Source organism: Chelmon rostratus, chromosome 3, assembly GCF_017976325.1.
Source record: "Chelmon rostratus isolate fCheRos1 chromosome 3, fCheRos1.pri, whole genome shotgun sequence".
In the NCBI taxonomy this organism is placed as follows: domain Eukaryota; kingdom Metazoa; phylum Chordata; class Actinopteri; order Chaetodontiformes; family Chaetodontidae; genus Chelmon; species Chelmon rostratus.
Genome location: NC_055660.1, coordinates 11,857,649 through 11,876,514, shown reverse-complemented (window position 1 = coordinate 11,876,514; position 18,866 = coordinate 11,857,649). Strand labels below are relative to the sequence as shown.

The 18,866-nt window shown below is 42.2% G+C and overlaps 1 protein-coding gene across 1 annotated transcript; it reads left to right on the top strand.

The window, feature by feature from the left end:
- Positions 1 to 1,061: 1,061 nt before the first annotated feature.
- hoga1 (4-hydroxy-2-oxoglutarate aldolase 1) lies at positions 1,062 to 18,738 on the top strand. Its single transcript, XM_041934104.1, has 7 exons — positions 1,062 to 1,511; positions 2,396 to 2,524; positions 3,495 to 3,622; positions 4,267 to 4,401; positions 11,141 to 11,237; positions 16,894 to 17,027; positions 17,854 to 18,738. The coding sequence occupies exons 1-7, from the start codon at positions 1,298 to 1,300 to the stop codon at positions 18,001 to 18,003; spliced, it is 987 nt and encodes a 328-aa protein (XP_041790038.1). The 5' UTR covers positions 1,062 to 1,297; the 3' UTR covers positions 18,004 to 18,738.
- Positions 18,739 to 18,866: the final 128 nt, after the last annotated feature.

Genomic DNA, 18,866 nt, shown 5'->3' with positions numbered 1-18,866 from the left:
TGGAAACTTAAATAAACACTGAGATGAGAATATCATTTAAACACATTTACTGTCAGTGACCTGTGTACTAAACACACGTCTTCAGTCTTAGTTAATGTGATATTTGGATGAAACCCTCTGACCCCTTCTGATGTTACTGTCTAAACAATGTTTCCTGACCTTCAACATCAGACTGAAATTAGAAAGGCAATGAAGAATTGAGATCTTTCTCCTTTTTACACATCTGCTTTGCTCTAAACCTGAAACTAGAAATTAGCCCAAACCATGAAAAACAGCTTCAGACCAGCAGTAGACAAAAGTATGTGCAGGGGTGTCCACTTACCTTTGTGCCTTGTAGTGTAGCTGTGCATACAATGGAAACAAGGGAGTGAAAGTATTTCATTTCAGTATTAAAGGAGATCACAGTCACCCAGCTGAGCACCTATGGGAGCTTTTGAATGATGTGTCTTCTGTTTATTTGTTTTTAAGATGCAGACTGATTATCAGCATTCATGACAGGCTGAAGGTAAAAGAGAGAGGTAAACAGTTGTAATAATTAAAACTAACAACGGTGCTTTGGGTTTTATTTGCAGCAATTAAAGTAAATTTCAAGGCACAAACTGCAGAGGACTGGGGTTACACGTTTGTCCACACGGTGGCGGTAGAGTAAAGGCTATCAGAGGCTGTGGAGGTCCATCTCAAACACAAACTGTGTCACATCAGTTAATAACACGTCAGCTTCAGTGATACACTCATTATTGTAATTCATATTTCATTGGCATGAACCTCAAGGTGTTCATTCCAACCTGAGACACCTGCAGTGGGTGGAGGCAGTTCAGTCCGATTCAGCTGAGGACCTTTTAGTTTTACTGTTCAGGTTCTCTCATCAAAGGAAAATTTCAGCAGGTGTTGGAGTCTTTGACACTTGTAACGTTTTCATTGGGTCCCACCGATCGTCCTGGGACAAGCTTGTGGTTGATGAGCCCTTACAGCCGCTGGGCGGAGCATTGGCCCTGTTGCAGCACACTTGGCTAACCCTGCACGGCTGTCAGTCACTTCAGACACGTCTCAGCTCAGTGAAACTAGCAGAAAAACGCGCATTTGAGCACCGAGCAGAGCCAAACGTGGCTGATTACAGACCCACTGGTGCATGAACCGAGTCGTTTCAGCTGGGACGGTTTCAAAGTTGTTCAGAAATCACAAATTCTGGTCAATATTTACAAAAGCGGGTTAGTGATTAACTATCCTCGGTTAAAGCAGCTGCTCGGAGTCCCAGCACACAGTGAGCGAGCAGCTCGGTCACTCTGTCCGCTTCACAATGCTTTGCTTCCGGGCATGGAGAGGTCTGCGGCCCCTGCTCAGAGGAGGCCATTCATCAGCATGGAAACGAACCCAGAGCTGCTCAGCAGCTGCCACGCTGGACCTCAGCGGGATTTACCCGCCCATCGCCACTCCGTTTACCAGCAAGGAGGACGTGGACTACCAGAAACTAGAGGAAAACCTGCAGCAATATGTCAAGATACCGTTCAGAGGTGAGGCCTGAGGCGCAGAGCGCATATTACCGGACTAAACTCAGGATTCAGACAGGCCTGCGGAGTTTAGAAAGGTTCCCAAAGTTAGCCCGGGTTGCAGGGGTCACCGAGAGGGATCCAGAGTTTAATCTCAGTGTATGGAAGCAGTGAATCTTAATCACCAGGATTCAGGTGTATGTGGGACTCAGATGAGGTCCTTTTCTGCATAAACCTGATGACTTTATCTGGAACATTTAGGCAAACTTAGAAACTTTTATCTGTTGTAAAAGCTTCTCACATCGCCACCGGCTGTTTGTTCAGGGACCTGACAGACGGGACAAAGTTCAGCACGGAGAAAAAACGCAAAATCACCGGGTGGCCTGCAGATGTTTGTCGCCCTCTGCTGGTTCATTATTCCTACTACATACATATTTTTTACAGCGATTATAGGAGCGCACCACTGACGGTGTCGCAGCTGCTTTAAACATAAGTAATACTTTGAAATTATCAGTACACGCTATCACTATCAATTCTGCAATATAGCCTACTTGTATCTGCTGATTTTACGACTATGACCAATAAAAGTTCTAATACTAATCTTATCTACACAGCTATGATTACTAGTTCATATCATATACCCTAATGTACACATATATTATTTTTATAAAGGGTTTTACCAGGAAGTAAAGAACTACTGAGGCCTGATATCCTCCGTGAGGTTTCACATTCACAGTCAGTGTCAGTGTGTGCGGATGACAGAATAGTTAAGAAGAGTTTGGTGAAATGATGGCATGATAAAGGTTAATACAATACAATACAATAAATGTAAACCCTCTCTGGCCACGAGGTACAGACGTGACATTTGCAGAGGAAACAGAAGGAAAATAACGTGTTTTGTGCTGCAGGTCTGGTGGTTCAGGGCTCCAACGGTGAGTATCCATACCTGACGGAGGAGGAGCGGGTGGAGGTGGTGAGGACGGTCAGGCGATCCCTGCCGGCGAACAAACTGCTGATGGCCGGATCAGGCTGTGAATGTAGGTGTGTGTGTGTGTGTGTGTGTGTGTGTGTGTGTGTGTGTGTGTGTGTGTGTGTGTGTGTGTTAGTCAAAAACTGTTTATGCAGAGCGAAAAACATGTGCATTTTACAAGACGTAGAGATTGTTGATCTCATTGACAGTTCAGACTCCTGTATGTGGAGCGCTGAGAGCTCTAATTGATTTGTTGTGTGTTTCTCAGTATAGATTTTAGTGACCTTGATTTTAAGCTCATTAGGAGCCGGTGGTGTCATTAATTTTTATGGGCTGATAATTGAAGTCAGATGGATTCTGCAGCAGTGTCATTGGCTGCTCAGTTCTATAGCACATCATGAACATTCAGAGAGACGAGAGATGTGCATTAACTCGTCCTATAGCTCCTCTCCTTCCTCCATTCACTGGTGATATAACAACCTCCTGGGCTCTCACTTCATCAATTATTCACAGATATTTATTCAGTAAATATTGCAGGGACATAGTTGTTACAAAAATTGTCTGGATCCTGCTTGGCCTTTACACCATGAAATGCTGCTGATGGAGGAAGTCATTTAAATCCAAGGTCTGTTTTCCTCTTCTTTTTTATTCCTTTACCTGGATATTCAGTCTTTCCGTCTGTCTTTCTCCTGCCCTCCTCTTTACTGTATATACACTGTGTGCAACCGAGGTCAAGGTTTTCATGTTTAGCTTGCTAAAGCGACATATTTACAGTTCATGTGGAGGCCTTGTACATGAAAGCACACATGCAAATAATTAATATATGCTATAGAAATGTATTGAACTGAGGGAACAAACAGCTGCGACAAGTGCAGGATAAAAAGTATAAAGTATAAAACATGCTGCATTTCCACCTCCACTCCTTCAACTCTCTGTCTTGATTTGAACTTTTTGGCAGGTATGTTGCACCGTTACAAAGATGCAAATGAAAGCTAAGTTTGATGGCAAAGCTGCTTTCCCCTCTTTTGTCTGTTCAGCCACGAGAGCCACGATCCAGCTCACAGAGAAGATGGCGGCAGCCGGAGCCGACGCCGTCCTCGTCGTAACACCCTGCTTCTACAAGGGCAAGATGGACAGCCGCGCTCTCATCCAGCACTTCACGAAGGTCAGCTGACAGTCTCACACCAGCCTTAATCTTTTAACCTAAGGCCAAGTCGTAACCACCCAAACAGCTGTTTCAAGAAATGAGGACTCGCTAAAATATTTTTACTGTTCAAAAATGTTTGAAATGTGTAAAAATGGATGCAAAAACATCCAGAATGGTTTTAGTCAAAGTTGAGTGTCTTGAGGACGAGGTCGAGGGTGCAGCAGGATTTACCTCCATCTTCTGTTTGCTGCACATTTTTAGTAATATTATGATGTTACGTGCCCAAATGTATCAAAACGACAGAAAAAAGCTCATTTTAAGATGATTTATGATGATGAAGTTTGGAAACCAGTGATCTGGAATACTGGAGTATTTCTATTCAATGGACGAGTGTAGCCAGCACACTGATATTGCAGCATTATAATAGTATGTAATTTAATGTTTTATTGTTAGCATTCTGTGCTGAAACTGCGCTGAAAATCTGTTAAACCAGAGTTCAACAGGATGATTAAATGAGAAAAGCTTGAAAAAAAAAAACTCCTGTGTCGTTAAATGTATTGTAAGTGATGGAGACATTAAGGGAAGGAGGCGAAAGTGTGGGATTTAAACATGGACCTGTCTGAGGTGTTGTATTTAAGGGCTCATCTCCCCCTCCCCTGTAGGTGGCGGACAGCAGCCCGGTGCCGGTGGTTCTGTACAGCGTGCCGGCCAACACGGGCCTGGAGCTGCCGCTGGACGCTGCGGTGCAGCTGTCTCAGCACCCGAACATCCTGGGCCTTAAAGACAGCGGAGGAGATGTAAGAAACACTCCCACAACATCCTTTTATTCCTCCATGCAGCCTGTGAGTCATGAAGAAATCCTGACCGGCTGCCAGTGCAGCGCAGCAGTCACTGTGCTGCAGGTAGAGAAACATTATCTCTGTATATGTCAAGCAGCCACACCGACGCTCAGTTTGACCTGCCAGGCTGCAGATTTCCACATAATGTATCAGGGTTTGAATCTCGTTTACATAAAGCTATTTGATATTTACTGATGAAGCTGGACGACATCTCATGGGGTCAGTTTTCGCTATGAGTCCAAAAAACACAGAATTAAATTTCCGACAGTCAGCAAACTGAGTATTTGGGGACTTTTAAAAACTCCTGAACCTCAATAACAAACTAGATGTTAAAAATATAAAATGAAACATGGTCTTGTGACCGCATTGAATGTTCTTTGTCAGAAACTGATTTTAGTGTCTTGTTTAGGAGAAAGTTTATGTTTCCACATCATGTTTTCTAGATGGAATTCTGTAATTCAGCAGGTCATCCATTCAGGTGTAGAAAACGGTCATTTGATTTTTGCTGTACAGCCTGTTGAAAGGTCACCTGTCCCAAGCAAACAGGTCATGCATTACCACAATGAGAGAAGTGGACCCTTGGGGTTATTGTGGTAAGCCTCAAAAATCACAATTTTCCTAAAACTGAAACAAACCACTAAAAGTCTAAAGCCAGGCTCGCTGCCCCGTGAACAATTCTGTTTATTACACCAGAAAATAAAACTGATGAGGAATATAAAAATGCAGAGACCGATTTGCTGTTCTCAGAGCTTTTACTCCAAGTGGGGCAAAAATGTGAAGTTTGTCCAGAGGGTGGCGGCATGGGAAAGGCCATGTTGTTACCTACAATCGCTGTCTACTATCAAAGGATTCATTCTCACAGCAAGGCTCAGCTCGATATTAATGCCGCATTTGCATCATATTCATACCATGTTTACTTGACTCCTCATGTCAGCCTCCGACTTGTATGTCAGAGGCTGAGAATGGAGAATTTCTGACAGAAGAACTACAGTCCATGACCTACTGCCAACATGAATACTTAAATACAATCCAATCTCAGCAAAGAATCATTTCAGGAGCCATAAGATGCCTGTTTGTATGTGCTTTCACTAGTATCTACTGTACTTGTACCACACATACACATATATATACGTATATATAAATATATATACGTATATATATACACACACATATATGTGTGTATTTATACTGAGTTTTAGCTTATTGTTCGGGTTCATTCTCACCGCTCTTGTAGCGTCATTATTGTCCACAGCAGGAAACTGTTTTCAACCCACTGCTCTGTCTCTTCTCAGCATCAAATGGCAGACAAAGTTAGCGACTAGCTGGTGAACATAGCATTTAGCTGATGAGACAACCAGATAACATGACTAGATAAACAGTGGTGTGAACCTTTAGCATGCTAGCTTTCCTGTTGTTAGCCTGTTATTATGCATTTTCATTGTTAACCTTTAGTGTGTTAGTGTCCTAGCATCATTGCTAAACATTAGCATGTTAGCATGCAAATATAACATTTAGTATGTTATATTTATATTAGCTAATATAACATTTAGTATGATACCAGAATTTCGTCTCAGCAGTCACTATAAGCTAACCATGACCTTCTCACCTGTTACATTTTAGGGGTGGACGATATGACCTAAAATTTATATCATCGTATTTTTGGGTTTTTTTTTTTTTCACTATGATGGGATTATCATAGCATTCCAAAAAAGGGATACTCTACTCAAAACATCATTATACCTCTTTCTTCTGCTGGTAATGTAAGGGAACATATTTTAAGAAAGGAGAAAAGAGACATGTCTATCAGGACATTTACATATGGCAGAAACAATAGCTGCGAAACACGAATTCAACAGGCTAATCAGCGAAATAAATGAAAAAATCCTAAACAGTGAGTTAGCGAAATAGCAAAGAAAATCGTAGTTACTTGATGTAACTCCGGTTCTATGAGTATGTGTATAGCTCTGTGCCTGCATGTTAACACAGTGAAGCATGTTGTTTTTAATATTGTGAAATCCATGCTGTGGCAGAATCTGACACTAGTGACAAAACTGGTTTACCAGCCACCCCTATCACATTTATGTTTGGTGAATTTTGAGTGTTTTTTTCTGTTATATCCCAAAAAACTTTATAAGATGGAAAAGAAAAAAAAAGTAAAGCGAACATTTTAAATTTAGATAATAATCACAAGAATATTACAAAAAGCTGTAAAATGCTAATTTGGCAGTAATAAAAGAGCAATGTAAGTCCATTGTAATGCTGCACATTCAGCAGAAACAGGCTTGTATTCCTTTGTTTATTCACTGATTTTTAGTAAACTAGCTGCTTTAGAGAAGAGAGTAGTGACTATTGAAGAACCTAAAACTAAAGTGTGTGTAGTTTCATTCTGCAGGGTTGATTCCAGGGTTACGCAGTGGAAAAAAAGAACAGTTTGCTCTTGTTGAGCTCTGAATACCTTTTCGTCTGTGTGGGAAGTGCTTGCAAGAAGTTGCAAATGGATTTCTGATTTGGGAAATAACATGTTTGTCCACTTGCTGGGAGACAGGAGTGTGGGTGTAGTTCAAGCACAGAGCGGCCCTGCTCAATTGTAGGCGTGAAAAGGCCAAACACAGAAAACAATGGGTGATGGGTCAATTTGAGGAAGGCAGACATGTTGCAGAAATACTATTCAGAAGAAACATATATTTGCCCACATCAGCCAGCTCCTGCTATTTGGCATCAACCATCAAAAATGTCTTACATTCTCAGCAGGGATGGTGATGGAATTGAAGCTTGTTGTGTTTTGGCCCAAATACATTCGAAATGGGTTTTCAGCGACACGATGACATATTTCCAGAAAAGAAACTGGTGTTTCATTGGAAGAGTCTGGTATGGACAGGCGTGTAGACCAAGTTTGAATTTTCCCACAGCAGCCTCTCACTGCATGACCATATCTGATTAATCTAAAATAGCATGTGATTGGTTGTGCTGCCATGTGGAAAAGCTTCTTTATTGCCTCTTTCCTTTTCTCTGCGTACGTCTCCTGACAGCAGGCCATACATTGCACGAGAAACGCAATGTATGGCCTTGCAACTTCGGCTGTACGCCTTTACATTTTATCAGAGCTGATTGTGTAAGCCTCCTGCTGGTTAGGTTAGAACTGTTTATAACAAACTGGGTTTATTCAGCTGGGTCAGAGCAACAGCCCATGAAAATGCTGATCACATTTAATATGTGACTATAAGTTGGTTAATATTACAACGAGCTGACGGCATCAAACGAAAACAATTACCAGCTTGTGACACAGATTAGTCAACCACCATAATGAAAGTATTTTCAAGGATTATGGATGGACATTGTCAGTCGTGCTAAGTTTCCAGATGTCAAAGATGTAAATGCTGCTAAATGCGGTCCAACTCTCACTGCCGTTGGCTTGAAATGTAGCTCTCAGCAGTGAGTGTTGATATTTTTGAGCATACAGTAATGTGAAGTTGGCTCCAGGGTTAGTTTGTAAAGCTTCTAAAGGCTTTTTTTGTTACAGTTAAATAGCATAAGTCCAATGCATAAAGATTCCTGCTCCGCTTATTTCAGGTACTGGAGCTGAGATCCAATGTGAAGAAATGGAAACAGCAGCAGGTCTCTTACTGAACGCTTGTCTGCGAAACAGTAGAAAGTGCAGTATTTCCTTCTGAAGTATGGTGGAGTAGACGCACGGATAGAATATATGTAGAATAAAATGGAAATAATGAAGTAAAATTCCTTTAAAAGCAGCTGTTTTGAGACTCACATTGCAGAGCTTGTTAGAGAACAGCTGCAAGATCTTCTCTGTTGCTTTTGAATCAAACTCACAGTATGAAGACCGTGTGTCTATTTTGGGCACACAAGACTTAGCGGCAGTTTGATTGCCGCGTTTTTCTGTTTTCTCTGCACAGCGGCGAGATATTGTGATCTTGACGATCAGTAGAGAGTGGCGGCAGTCAAATCTGACAGATGTGGAACTGGCTATTTGTGTATAAATGAGAAAGACACACTGAGGGTGAAAACAAGGAGGAGGCTCAGCTGGCAGGCTCAGTCACGTCATGGGTTCAAATCCTGCTTGAGACATTTCATCCTCCCTTAGTCTCTCCTAATAGATTCAACTCATCTTTGTTGTAATGTTCTTGTCATGTCGTTAAGATATTAGGTGCAGTCTTCCCCTCAGGAATCATTAAAGTTTCTCACATTAAAGTATCACATCTCCTCTAATCTGACTCCCACACTGTTGCACACACACATCGGGTGTTTTTGCTGTAAGTCTGTGCACCTCCTGCATGTGCCAGACACCTTTGCCTTCACGCGCAGACTAAACTCAACCTGTCTGTTCAATCCAAACAATTATTCTGAAGTTACTTGTGAAATCATTACAATGCCTACTGTTACTTATCCCTGGAAGAGAGCCAGGATCACTTATCCGTACGTCTTAATGGCTCACACCTGAAGATTAGTCACGAACACTTGAATATAACACGATAACATTTAACTAACGCTAATGCGCTAATGGTAATTTTTTCATCAACTGTCACAAAAACGTGGTTTGAGTAAGATGACAAGTTCAATATACGTATGTTCTGTCAGACTAATAACAACTGAATCTGATTTCTTTTTTTTTACATTTAATATATAACAATTATGAGTTTTAAAATTCAGGTTTTTAGAGACAGAAGCTCTATATTGAATGGAATGGAACTGAATTGAATTGAGGTTTCTGCCCGTTATGAGGAGGTTTTTTTTTCACCACTCCAGCCAAGTGCTTGCTCATGAGGGAACTGTTGCGCTCTGTAGATAACGAGTTTGGTCTGTACCAGCTCTGTGTGGAAAGTGTCCTGAGACAACTTCGGTTGCGATTTGGCGCTATATGAATCAAAGAGAATTGAATTATATTTCCCTTATGTCAAAATGGAAGAGCCTACACCACAAAATATAAAAAAAACTATCCCTCTGCTGCATATCAGAAAGGGCTTTTGCCCGCACCCCACCAATATTTATGAAGATTTTCATTTTTACATGTTGTAATATGTCACTTGAAGTGGGTGGAATCACACTTGTGGCACACTGTCAAAAGTGTTATGTGACTATTTAACACCTTTCAAATTAGGATAATTTGTTGTAAAAAGCATTATCATGTGCATGAATCTCTAAAGAAGCATACTTATCGGTTTAACAATCCATCCATCTTTCCATCCATCCATCCGTCCGTCCATCCATCCACACTCAGAACATTTGTTGCAATGTGCTCAACAATGGAGATGTAACATGGTATAAAATGATGACCTTTGTCAATGTATTTGCTATATACTGATACTCACAGGCAATAATGGACAAAGGTACATGTTATGGTCTAAAGGTGCAAAAGGAACCTGTGCGAGTGCATTGTTCAGGTCTTTTGTAGTGAGGGCAGTGGCCTTGAGGACAGTGACACTGAGGCATAATGGATCCCACGAGCAGGTTTAAAAGGTGGTTGTGAGATGGGATGAAACTCACATATTCTTGGACCGTATAGAATCAAAACAAGACTGATTCATATTTGCCACAGTAGGAACAATGTATTATAAAGTGTAGGATGGAACAGGGTGGAAGTAAGGAATAGGAGAGAAGGAAATGTAGCCATAGCCATGTATTTTATTTCCCGGTCGAAGGCAAAGTGCGATCTCTAACACAACTAAAGCATAATTCATATCTAATGGTTATGAAGCTTGGTGTGACCTTATAATTACGACTGAAACTGGATTTCTCCTGCTGTTTTTATTCCCACATTTCACATTGTTGCCCTGAGGCAACAAAAAAATATCTCGAGCGGGGATGATCAAGACAACTATCTTCAGTAGAGGGTTAAGTTTCCCCGTGCTCTCAAGTTGCATGCCACACGCTAATGACGACAATGAGACTTAAAAAATAAAAACTAATGAGTGTTTTTCCGTCGCCGGGGCAGACAGTACTCTTGCTGCGATGTTATTTTCCCACTGGGGAGCTGTATCAAAATAGCCAGAGTGCTCAGGCTTTCAGGAGACCAGCAGGAGCTCCTGTAACCTGATTGACTGACTGATCAATTACAGTCCTGCGTGTTTGAAATGACTGATACGGGGAAACTGATTGACACCCGGCAGTTATAAATAGACCGTCGTCGGTAACGGTGGTGGAGAGTGAAACCGGAGGCTGTAGGTTTTCCCTGCGGAGTTTTCAGCTTCATGTGCGGAGCAGCCGCCGAGTCGTCTCCCGTTCCCTTTGAACATTTCAGGTTTATTTGGATTCTGCGCTTCATATCCGGATTGACAAAAGAGAATTAAAAGAGGCAAAACAAAATAGGGAGCTTATCAATTATTCATGCACCTTCCCCATCCTCCACCTCCTCTTTTGAAGTTGATTCCTCTTTTTTTTCTCACTTGGGACTTGTTTTCTTTTCTCTTTCTCTTCTGCCTCCTCCTTCTTCTTCTGCTTGGGATCTTGAGTGATCCCCTCCTCCCAAAACATCCGCCATGCGAGGAGTCAATGCTGGTCTCAATTTGAGCGATTTGTTTACCTTGTGACATGTTGGTTTTGTCGTCGTCCCTTGTGACAGCCTCTCCTGGGATTAAAAAAAGACACCAGACATTAGTCCTGACAGCAGGGAGGAGTGACAACAATGAAACACCATCTTTACCTCCTTCTCTCTCTCTCTGTTTCCTTTTTATCCGTTCCTCAGATCACACGGATCGGCCTGATGGTTCACAAAACCAAAACGCAGGATTTCCAGGTGTTGGCGGGCTCAGCAGGATTTCTCATGGCTGCCTATAGTGTTGGTAAGAAGCCCTAAAGCAGGACTAACAGTGTTGTTCCTTCATATCCCCCAGGCTGTTTTCTCTCCATCTAACTAAAATGCAGAAGTTGAATCTGTATATCTTTCTGTATATCAAACAAACATCCATATAATTCACAAATATCTAGTTTGGATAACTAATCATCCACATTTAACTGCTGATTCTCAGATGTCAGCATCCCGCTCTCTACCCATAAACCCTTGCATTCAGGGGTCACTTCCTGTAGTTGTTTCAGATTTCGCTCACGTGGAGCAACTTCCTGAAGGGATTGCGTGTCACTGATACTGACTTAGACAGGCTACACGTCCTGATTTTAATCGAATTAGTCTGATTTCCAACCTCCCAAACAGATTCTATAGTTTAATTTCATTTCACTGTAAAATCAATTTTAAAGATTACTTGAGATAGGTAATCTATCACAGCACAATTGATCAACTTTAATTAACTCGCTTTATCATTGTGTCTACAGTTGAGCACAGGAGCTGCTTTAAAAACTCTCCTCTGTGATGCAGTTGAGGAGATTTCCTGACGTACACTGTAATTAATTTAAGATTTGACTGTTAATTTCAGTGTCAGATAGATTCACTCTTGTGCCCTCGTGGTGCACGGCCATGCAGCGAGCTAACGAACATCCAACAAAGGCTGAAGACAGAAGTTGATATCTGAATTATTCTGTTTTTATCTATGTTGAAATAGCCATTGTTAAGGGAAATACGAAAAACATCAAACATTTGAATGGCAGCGCACAGAGAATGATACCAAGGCGAGTGAAGAGAGGTTTGCCTAGCATGGGCCGGGACTTTAGCTCTTGTGTTCATTCTGAGAAGAATGAATGAACGACTCCACTCGTCGCCGTCAACCTCTCTTTTCTTTACACTGGCTGGTTTTGAACACGCCGTTTCAAACTGTTTCTCAACACTCGCTGAAGTCTGGAAGATAGCAGGTGAGGCCATAGAAAAGTGGTCCAGGTCAGGTCACACTGACATTTTGTTCAGGGTCCGGATGAAATTGTAGCCCAGAGTCCACCTCTGAGTGTGTGGTATCTAAGGAGTCTAATGTTTTTCACCAGAGTTACTGAAACCGAAACCCTATTTCTTGAGAGGCAAGTCTGAATGTCACAGCCGTGATGTTTGTCACCTGCGCTCAAGAGGATTTTATCTGCCCAGTTTTATTTTCACATTTAAAGCCCTCTCATGTCCGAAACGTCAGCTTCTCAGGAGTGAAGGCTAATGGCCCTGTTTTGATACGGACCGCGGTGTGTTTTTACGTTCCAAGTTTAGTGGAGTTCTACTCAACCTGCGGGCACGCATGTGATCTGAAGTTGCAGTGAATCATAAAACCTCAGCAGCAGAGTTATGATGGATGTCTTCTACCTTCTTGGTATGTTGGCCACGTTCGGTGTACTGCAAGCCTGGATGAGATAACACTTTAGGGGATAGCCATCAGTATGATGCTAAGGAACCTAATGAGTCATGTTCTCCCACTGCCACACACACACACACACACACACACACACACACACACACACACACACACACACACACACACACACGCGCGCACACAGCTCTCTGATCTTTGCTCCCTGACATACTCTCATCTCCATAACTGAAATATGGGAGTAATTGGCTGTGTGTGTGTGTGTGTGTGTGTGTGTGTGTGTGTGTGTGTGTGTGTGTGACTGACACAGCTAATGCAGAGCAATGTAGCGGCAGTGAGTGATTGATATGATAATGTGTCCATGCTGTGAGTGCATGTTTAAGTTTTGATGCCCGGATTCATGCTCTCAACGCTTCCCACAATGATGCTGACAGGGGCGGGTCGTCCACCTGTCAGTCAAAACCTCCACAGCAAACAGCTTTGATTTATGAAGTTAAGGCTGTTCGCTCACGTCAGCTACCTCTGTTCTCAGTGAAATTTGCAGACTTGGCTCGCGTGTGTTTTGTGAGGTTGTCAAATTCTCTGGTCTCAAATCCCAAAGTGTTATCCAGTTGTACGTGTCATTATTATGCAAGAAACTGTTCTTTTTCAAAGGGTTGTGCATGTTTTTGCATCAGCACGTTGACGGGAAGCTGCTGGTGTCGTCGGCACCTTAAATCATACAGTGTGACGGTGAATTTTTTAGCATGTTTAGTGTCAGTTCAGCCGCCAACATGAAGTTTGTTAAGGAGAGCCGAACTGAGGGTGACCAGAACTTGAGGTTTTGTTCCACAATTAAGAAAGCTTCAAACATTCAAAGTCAAGGCAGCTCAGAAGTTTAAAAAAAAAAAAGGCAACGTTAGAGGAGCATTCACGGATAAGAAAGGTACTTATACTTATGTAGATAGGTAGATAGATAGATAGATAGATAGATAGATAGATAGATAGATAGATAGATAGATAGATAGATAGATATACTTTATTTATCCCAAGCTGGGAAATTGCAGTGCAGCAGCAGCATTACACACAGTGAAATAAGTGAAAAATTCTGAAATAAGACTATAAAGAGCAAACTATACATAATAAAATATCAAAATAGCGAGCAGTAAAAAGATTATATACATAATAATAAAGTAGCAAATTAGTAAACAGTAGTAATGAAAGAGTATTGCACAAAAAAGAATATCTACAGCAAATGGCAGTGTGTAGAAAATAAAGTGTGCCGTGACTGTAAGCATACACACAGTGAAGAAAGTGAAAATTTGTGAAATAGGACTAAAAGGAGCAAACTATTGAGAATAAAATCTCAAAATAGCAAGCAGTAAAAATTATATACATAATAATAAAAATATCAAGAGTAGCAAACAGTAGTGGTAAAAAGTGTTGTTTTTTTTTTTTTTTAGCTGTTATTGTACAGTGTAATGGCATGTGGCAGGAAAGATTTCCTGTATCTGTCCCTTCGACAGCGGAGCTGTAGCAGCCTGTGGGAGAAGGTGCTCCGTTGTCTGTCCACTGTGTGATGGAGAGGGTGCTGATCATTGTCCATGATGGATAACAGTTTATTCAGCGTCCTCCTCTCCACCACAGTCTCAAAAGACTCAAGTCTAAGTCCAAGTACAGAGCCAGCCTTCTTGATGATCTTATCAAGTCTGTTGGTGTCGCTGGCTCTGATGCTGCTGCCCCAACAAACAACAGCAAAGAAGATGGCGCTGGCGACAACAGACTGGTAGAAGATCGCCAACATTTTGCTGCACACGTTGAAGGATCTCAGTTTCCTCAGGAAGTAGAGTCTGCTCATCCCCTTCTTGTACACAGTGTCTGTGTTGGATTATGTTTCATATAACACATCCCGCCATGCTGGTAAAACTGCAGCTGTTTCTTTTTTAACTTGAAATTAAGACGAGTTTACACTTTTAATAGTTCTAGCAGGTCCACAGTTCAAGGGGATGTAATGAAGAAGCCAAAGCAAAATTTTGGTGCAGCATAGAAAAGTCACATGATGGTTAATCCTGTATTTGGTGCAACAAAAGGCAAGAGTAACGAATCTCTGCTTTTGTTACCAGGCAACAATGAGTATTATGAGCTGAATGAATTAGCTTATAATCCATGTACTGACACTAATACAGATAACTAAGATTCTCAAAAGTAGAGACGATCTCTTTTGGTTATACATTTGATAGTATCAGCATAAAACAGATCCACAATCAGATTTTCAACCCAAGGCAGCAGCGATGAAACTTAAATCAGCTGCTCCTCAAGCTGTGTCTGTTCCGGCATTCTCTCCAGCAACAAACCCGCCACGTGACTGGAGGCGGAGGCCCGAGCCGTCAAGCACTGGTGGATGTCTCAACCTGCCACTGAGCAGCTGTCCTGTGTTTGCAAGTGAAGAAAGAGAAAAAAAAAACAATACTAAAAGCAATAATAGCAGCATAAAGAATGTGTAGGCCCACAAGGCAGCGAAAACATCTAAGAACAGCAAAATTAATCTCAATTAACATTATTATAGATGTGTTGATATGTGTACAAAGAGGTAATTTAAAAAAAGAAAAAAAAATTTGTGCCTCAGACTTTTTTTTTTCTTTTTGCCGCAGTGTCAGATGAGGAAGTTTAAAATTCTGGTATCTTGACAACATTAATTGGAGCTGTTTTCATTTTCAAAATGAAAAATAACCCAAGTGCGACGCACAGCGGAGTGTGCAATTTATCATTGTTTTTATGTGAAGCAATACAGCTCGTGCCTCCAGAAACTGTTGCTTATGCACCTCTATTTGTGCGCTGATTAAACAAACATGTTAATTAGTGTGGTTTTAGTCGGTGTATTATTGAATTTAGGGCAGAGCCAGGCTAGCTGTTCCCCCTGCTTGCAGTCTTTATGCTAAACTAAGCTAATTGCCTTTCAGCATGACATGCATATGTGATTAGTTAGTCTGAAGCAGTCTGCCAGTCCAACAGTGTAATAAATCCTTAAATGACTCATCTCAAGGATTTAACTATCAAAAATGCATTATTTAGGGGAATCTGTGAAGGAGAGCAAGTATTTAATTAGCCTGAATGTGTTTATTTCCATGTGCTGTTGATAGAGATCTGTCTCAGTTGGCCTCACTGTTCGTCCACTTTCCTGGACATTTTGAACCGGATGCCGCCTCTGTTCCCGAGCTGGTACCCGCAGCGCAGCGAGGAGGCGGGGCCGCTCTCGCCTGTCACTCAGCAGCGTTAGGTAAGCCGCCGTCAGCTGTGTGATCTGAGCGGCGGCGGGCCACAGAAATATAAATCAGACAGATAATCCGCCCATCAGCAGCCGCCGGCTCGTCTATCCGCAACAACAACTCCAAGGCCACGGACAGAGTCTCTGCTTTTCTCCTCCACCAGACACAGACAATGAGATGTCACGCTGAAAGGCCATGATATCTTGTTGCCTGGGAAAATGTATACGTACTGTATCTAGCTCTGGAAATAAAAAAAACAGATGTTATAAGAAGCGCCGCTGCCTACTGATCTGTCAGGAAAGAAAAATAACAGGATGAGACGCTGGACTTCTATCTCAAAAACGATATGTGTTGACAGTAAATCATTTATGCTCGTGTGTTGACAACTGCAATGTGAAAGCAGGAGAGTGATGGATGGCTTTATTTAAGAGGAGGCAGAAAACATACCTCAGTCCTTTCTGTCCAGTTTCATCTGCCTGTTGTTTGAACACTGAATTCTCTCCTCACGCTGTCGGGGGAAAACTCCAGCTGGAGGATTGCACGGCTCTCCGTTGGTTGAGGAAATTCTCCCACCTTTTGGGCAACTCAAGCGCTTCTCGTACTGCGCTGTGACGCATGCTAATGTTTTGGCGCGCTGTGCATGATTGGTGGGTGTAACATGAAATGTTCTAAACGTAGAAGGAGCTGAGTTAATTGCACACAGTGAACCGATGAGACGTGATTTCTCACGCACACCATGTGAAACCACCTTAAAATCTGGACAAGGTGCGTGTTTGCAGACGTTCCCACCCAGAAATCCATCAGTTCAGAGCCTCACAGAGCTGCTAGCATGGCTGTTGACTGAGCCTCGTTTTCCCCTTTATTCCTTTTTAATTGACACAAATTATATTCAAAGGATGCTGAGGTTCAGAGGGTCAAGACCGTATCTCATTCTGTAACATTTTATAGAAAAGACAGAACACTTAAAGGAAAGCTGCAGCTTATAGTGATCCTTTCACTGTGACCTGCTTGTCTAGGTGCGGTTGGCGGAGTGTGTGCGCTGGCCAACGTTCTGGGCCGGGAGCTGTGTGAGTTGGAGCGCTTGTGTGCGTCAGGTCGCTGGGAGGAAGCCAGAGTCCTGCAGCAGCGTCTCATCGAGCCCAACGCCGCCGTGAGTACCATCTGCCGCACGGTAGACGCTTTTATCCACCGCACCGCAGAAAACGCTCCTCAGAGACAAACTCCCACAAATAGTGACAGACTGGAGGTTTACTCAGTCTTCTTAGGACTGATCTGGAGCCCGAAATAAGCTCACTGGTTGCATCAAACCTCAGTGGGGGAAGATAAACCACGCTCGAAGCAGGTGGAAAACTGCAGCCTTTAGGGTTCTTTTCCATCGAGATTTTCATTCTATAAGATTTTGGCTCACTGTCTGCATTTAATGACGTTTAACTGAACAAAAATCTCAAATCATATCTGCCTCTGAAAAATGTTTTTATGAAGTCCTGCCTGCCCAGAAACAGCAGCTTCCCCCTCACATCGGGCACTCGTAATGCGATCCATAAAAAGCAACCTGGCTAATTATGCAGCAACCTTAATTAATGTAATAATGATGTAGAATCAGTAGTTCTACCTCTGCTCTAGATGACTTGTCAGAGTTGTGTGCTGCATGTTCCCTGAGCCTCAGTGAGATTTGTGAGGAAACTGAAACTGCGCTGGATAATTAGCTTCAGGCTACAAATGTGTCTGTTAAGGTGTGTTAAATGTCACTGCCCAAACGGCATCAATCTACCACGCAGACACCTCCACATGCTGCACCATGAAAATCCAGCTTCGCTCTAACATCATGTGGCACGTAGTCCGACTGCAGCTCAGCAGCATCATCGATCACAAATAGTAAACATGAGTTTAAGCGACATTATTGATAAAGCTTTGAAACCACACTGCAGATATCTGTTGGGGGTGTATGGAGGCTGACTGGAGCTCTGTGTTGCTAGGTGACCAGGAAGTTGGGAGTTCCCGCCCTCAAGCAGGCAATGGAGTGGTTTGGTTTCCACGGCGGCGCCTGTCGATCACCTCTTCAGCCGCTCACAGAGGCCGAGACTCAGCAGCTGAGGTGGGACTTCTCCTCCAACGGCTGGCTGTGAGGTGACCCGGCAGGTTTTAGGGTCAGGGGTCAGAGGGGCAAGGGAATGTGTTATGTCAATGGAGTGACCCAACAGGGATAGTGATACAAACGATTGAGTGTGTGCGTGTGTGTGTGTGTGTGTGTATGTTTGTGTGTGTGTGTGTATGTTTGTGTGTGTGTGTGTGTGTATACACACGTGTTACTCACATTATGGGGACTCGGCTTCATTATGGGGACAAAAAAGTCCCCAATAGCTGTTAACCCTTAACATGAATGTACACACATTCATTCCATCAAATCCATCCAAAAAGCTAATCAACTCAGATTAAAATCAAATACACATGCAAATTCACTTCATTGCTGCTCAGCCTTTAATGCAACAACACAGTGCAAAATGTTTTATATTTTCTTATAAGCACAGAGGCTTGTTCCAAAATCATTTGCATCCACATTTTTTTCTTCGTGTCACAAAAGAAGCTGGAATAAAAAATATAAACAAACAAAGGAGGAACGGTTAACATTTAGATCTTTGGTTGATGAAGACAAGAACTTTTTACAGTGTGCATCACAACACGTTCATATGGGTCATATCAGACTGTATGGTTTATTAATGGGTCAATATTTTTAACAACATGAATGCAAACTGTTGATACTGTAGAAGAAGAATGTTTTTAAATGAGGTTTATATTCATTCCTCTGTTTCCTTCACACTAAAACAAATCACTGTCATACCATTGAGTAGCTACAGTCACGAAAAGTCAGTAAACTCAAAAGAAATGTAATGCAGGAAGTGTTGTAAATGCATTCGTTTCAACAATAAAAATTGCAGTTTACTTGAATAATGTAACGTTTTCCCTTTATTCTAACTGTGGCGAAAAGGGG

Coding starts and splice junctions, on each gene's coding strand:
- hoga1 (XM_041934104.1), top strand. CDS start 1,298: ATGCTTTGCTTCCGGGCATGGAGAGGTCTGCGGCCCCTGCTCAGAGGA. Junction 4,402..11,140: donor TTAAAGACAGCGGAGGAGAT/GTAAGAAACACT, acceptor TCCGTTCCTCAG/ATCACACGGATCGGCCTGAT. Junction 17,028..17,853: donor TCATCGAGCCCAACGCCGCC/GTGAGTACCATC, acceptor CTGTGTTGCTAG/GTGACCAGGAAGTTGGGAGT.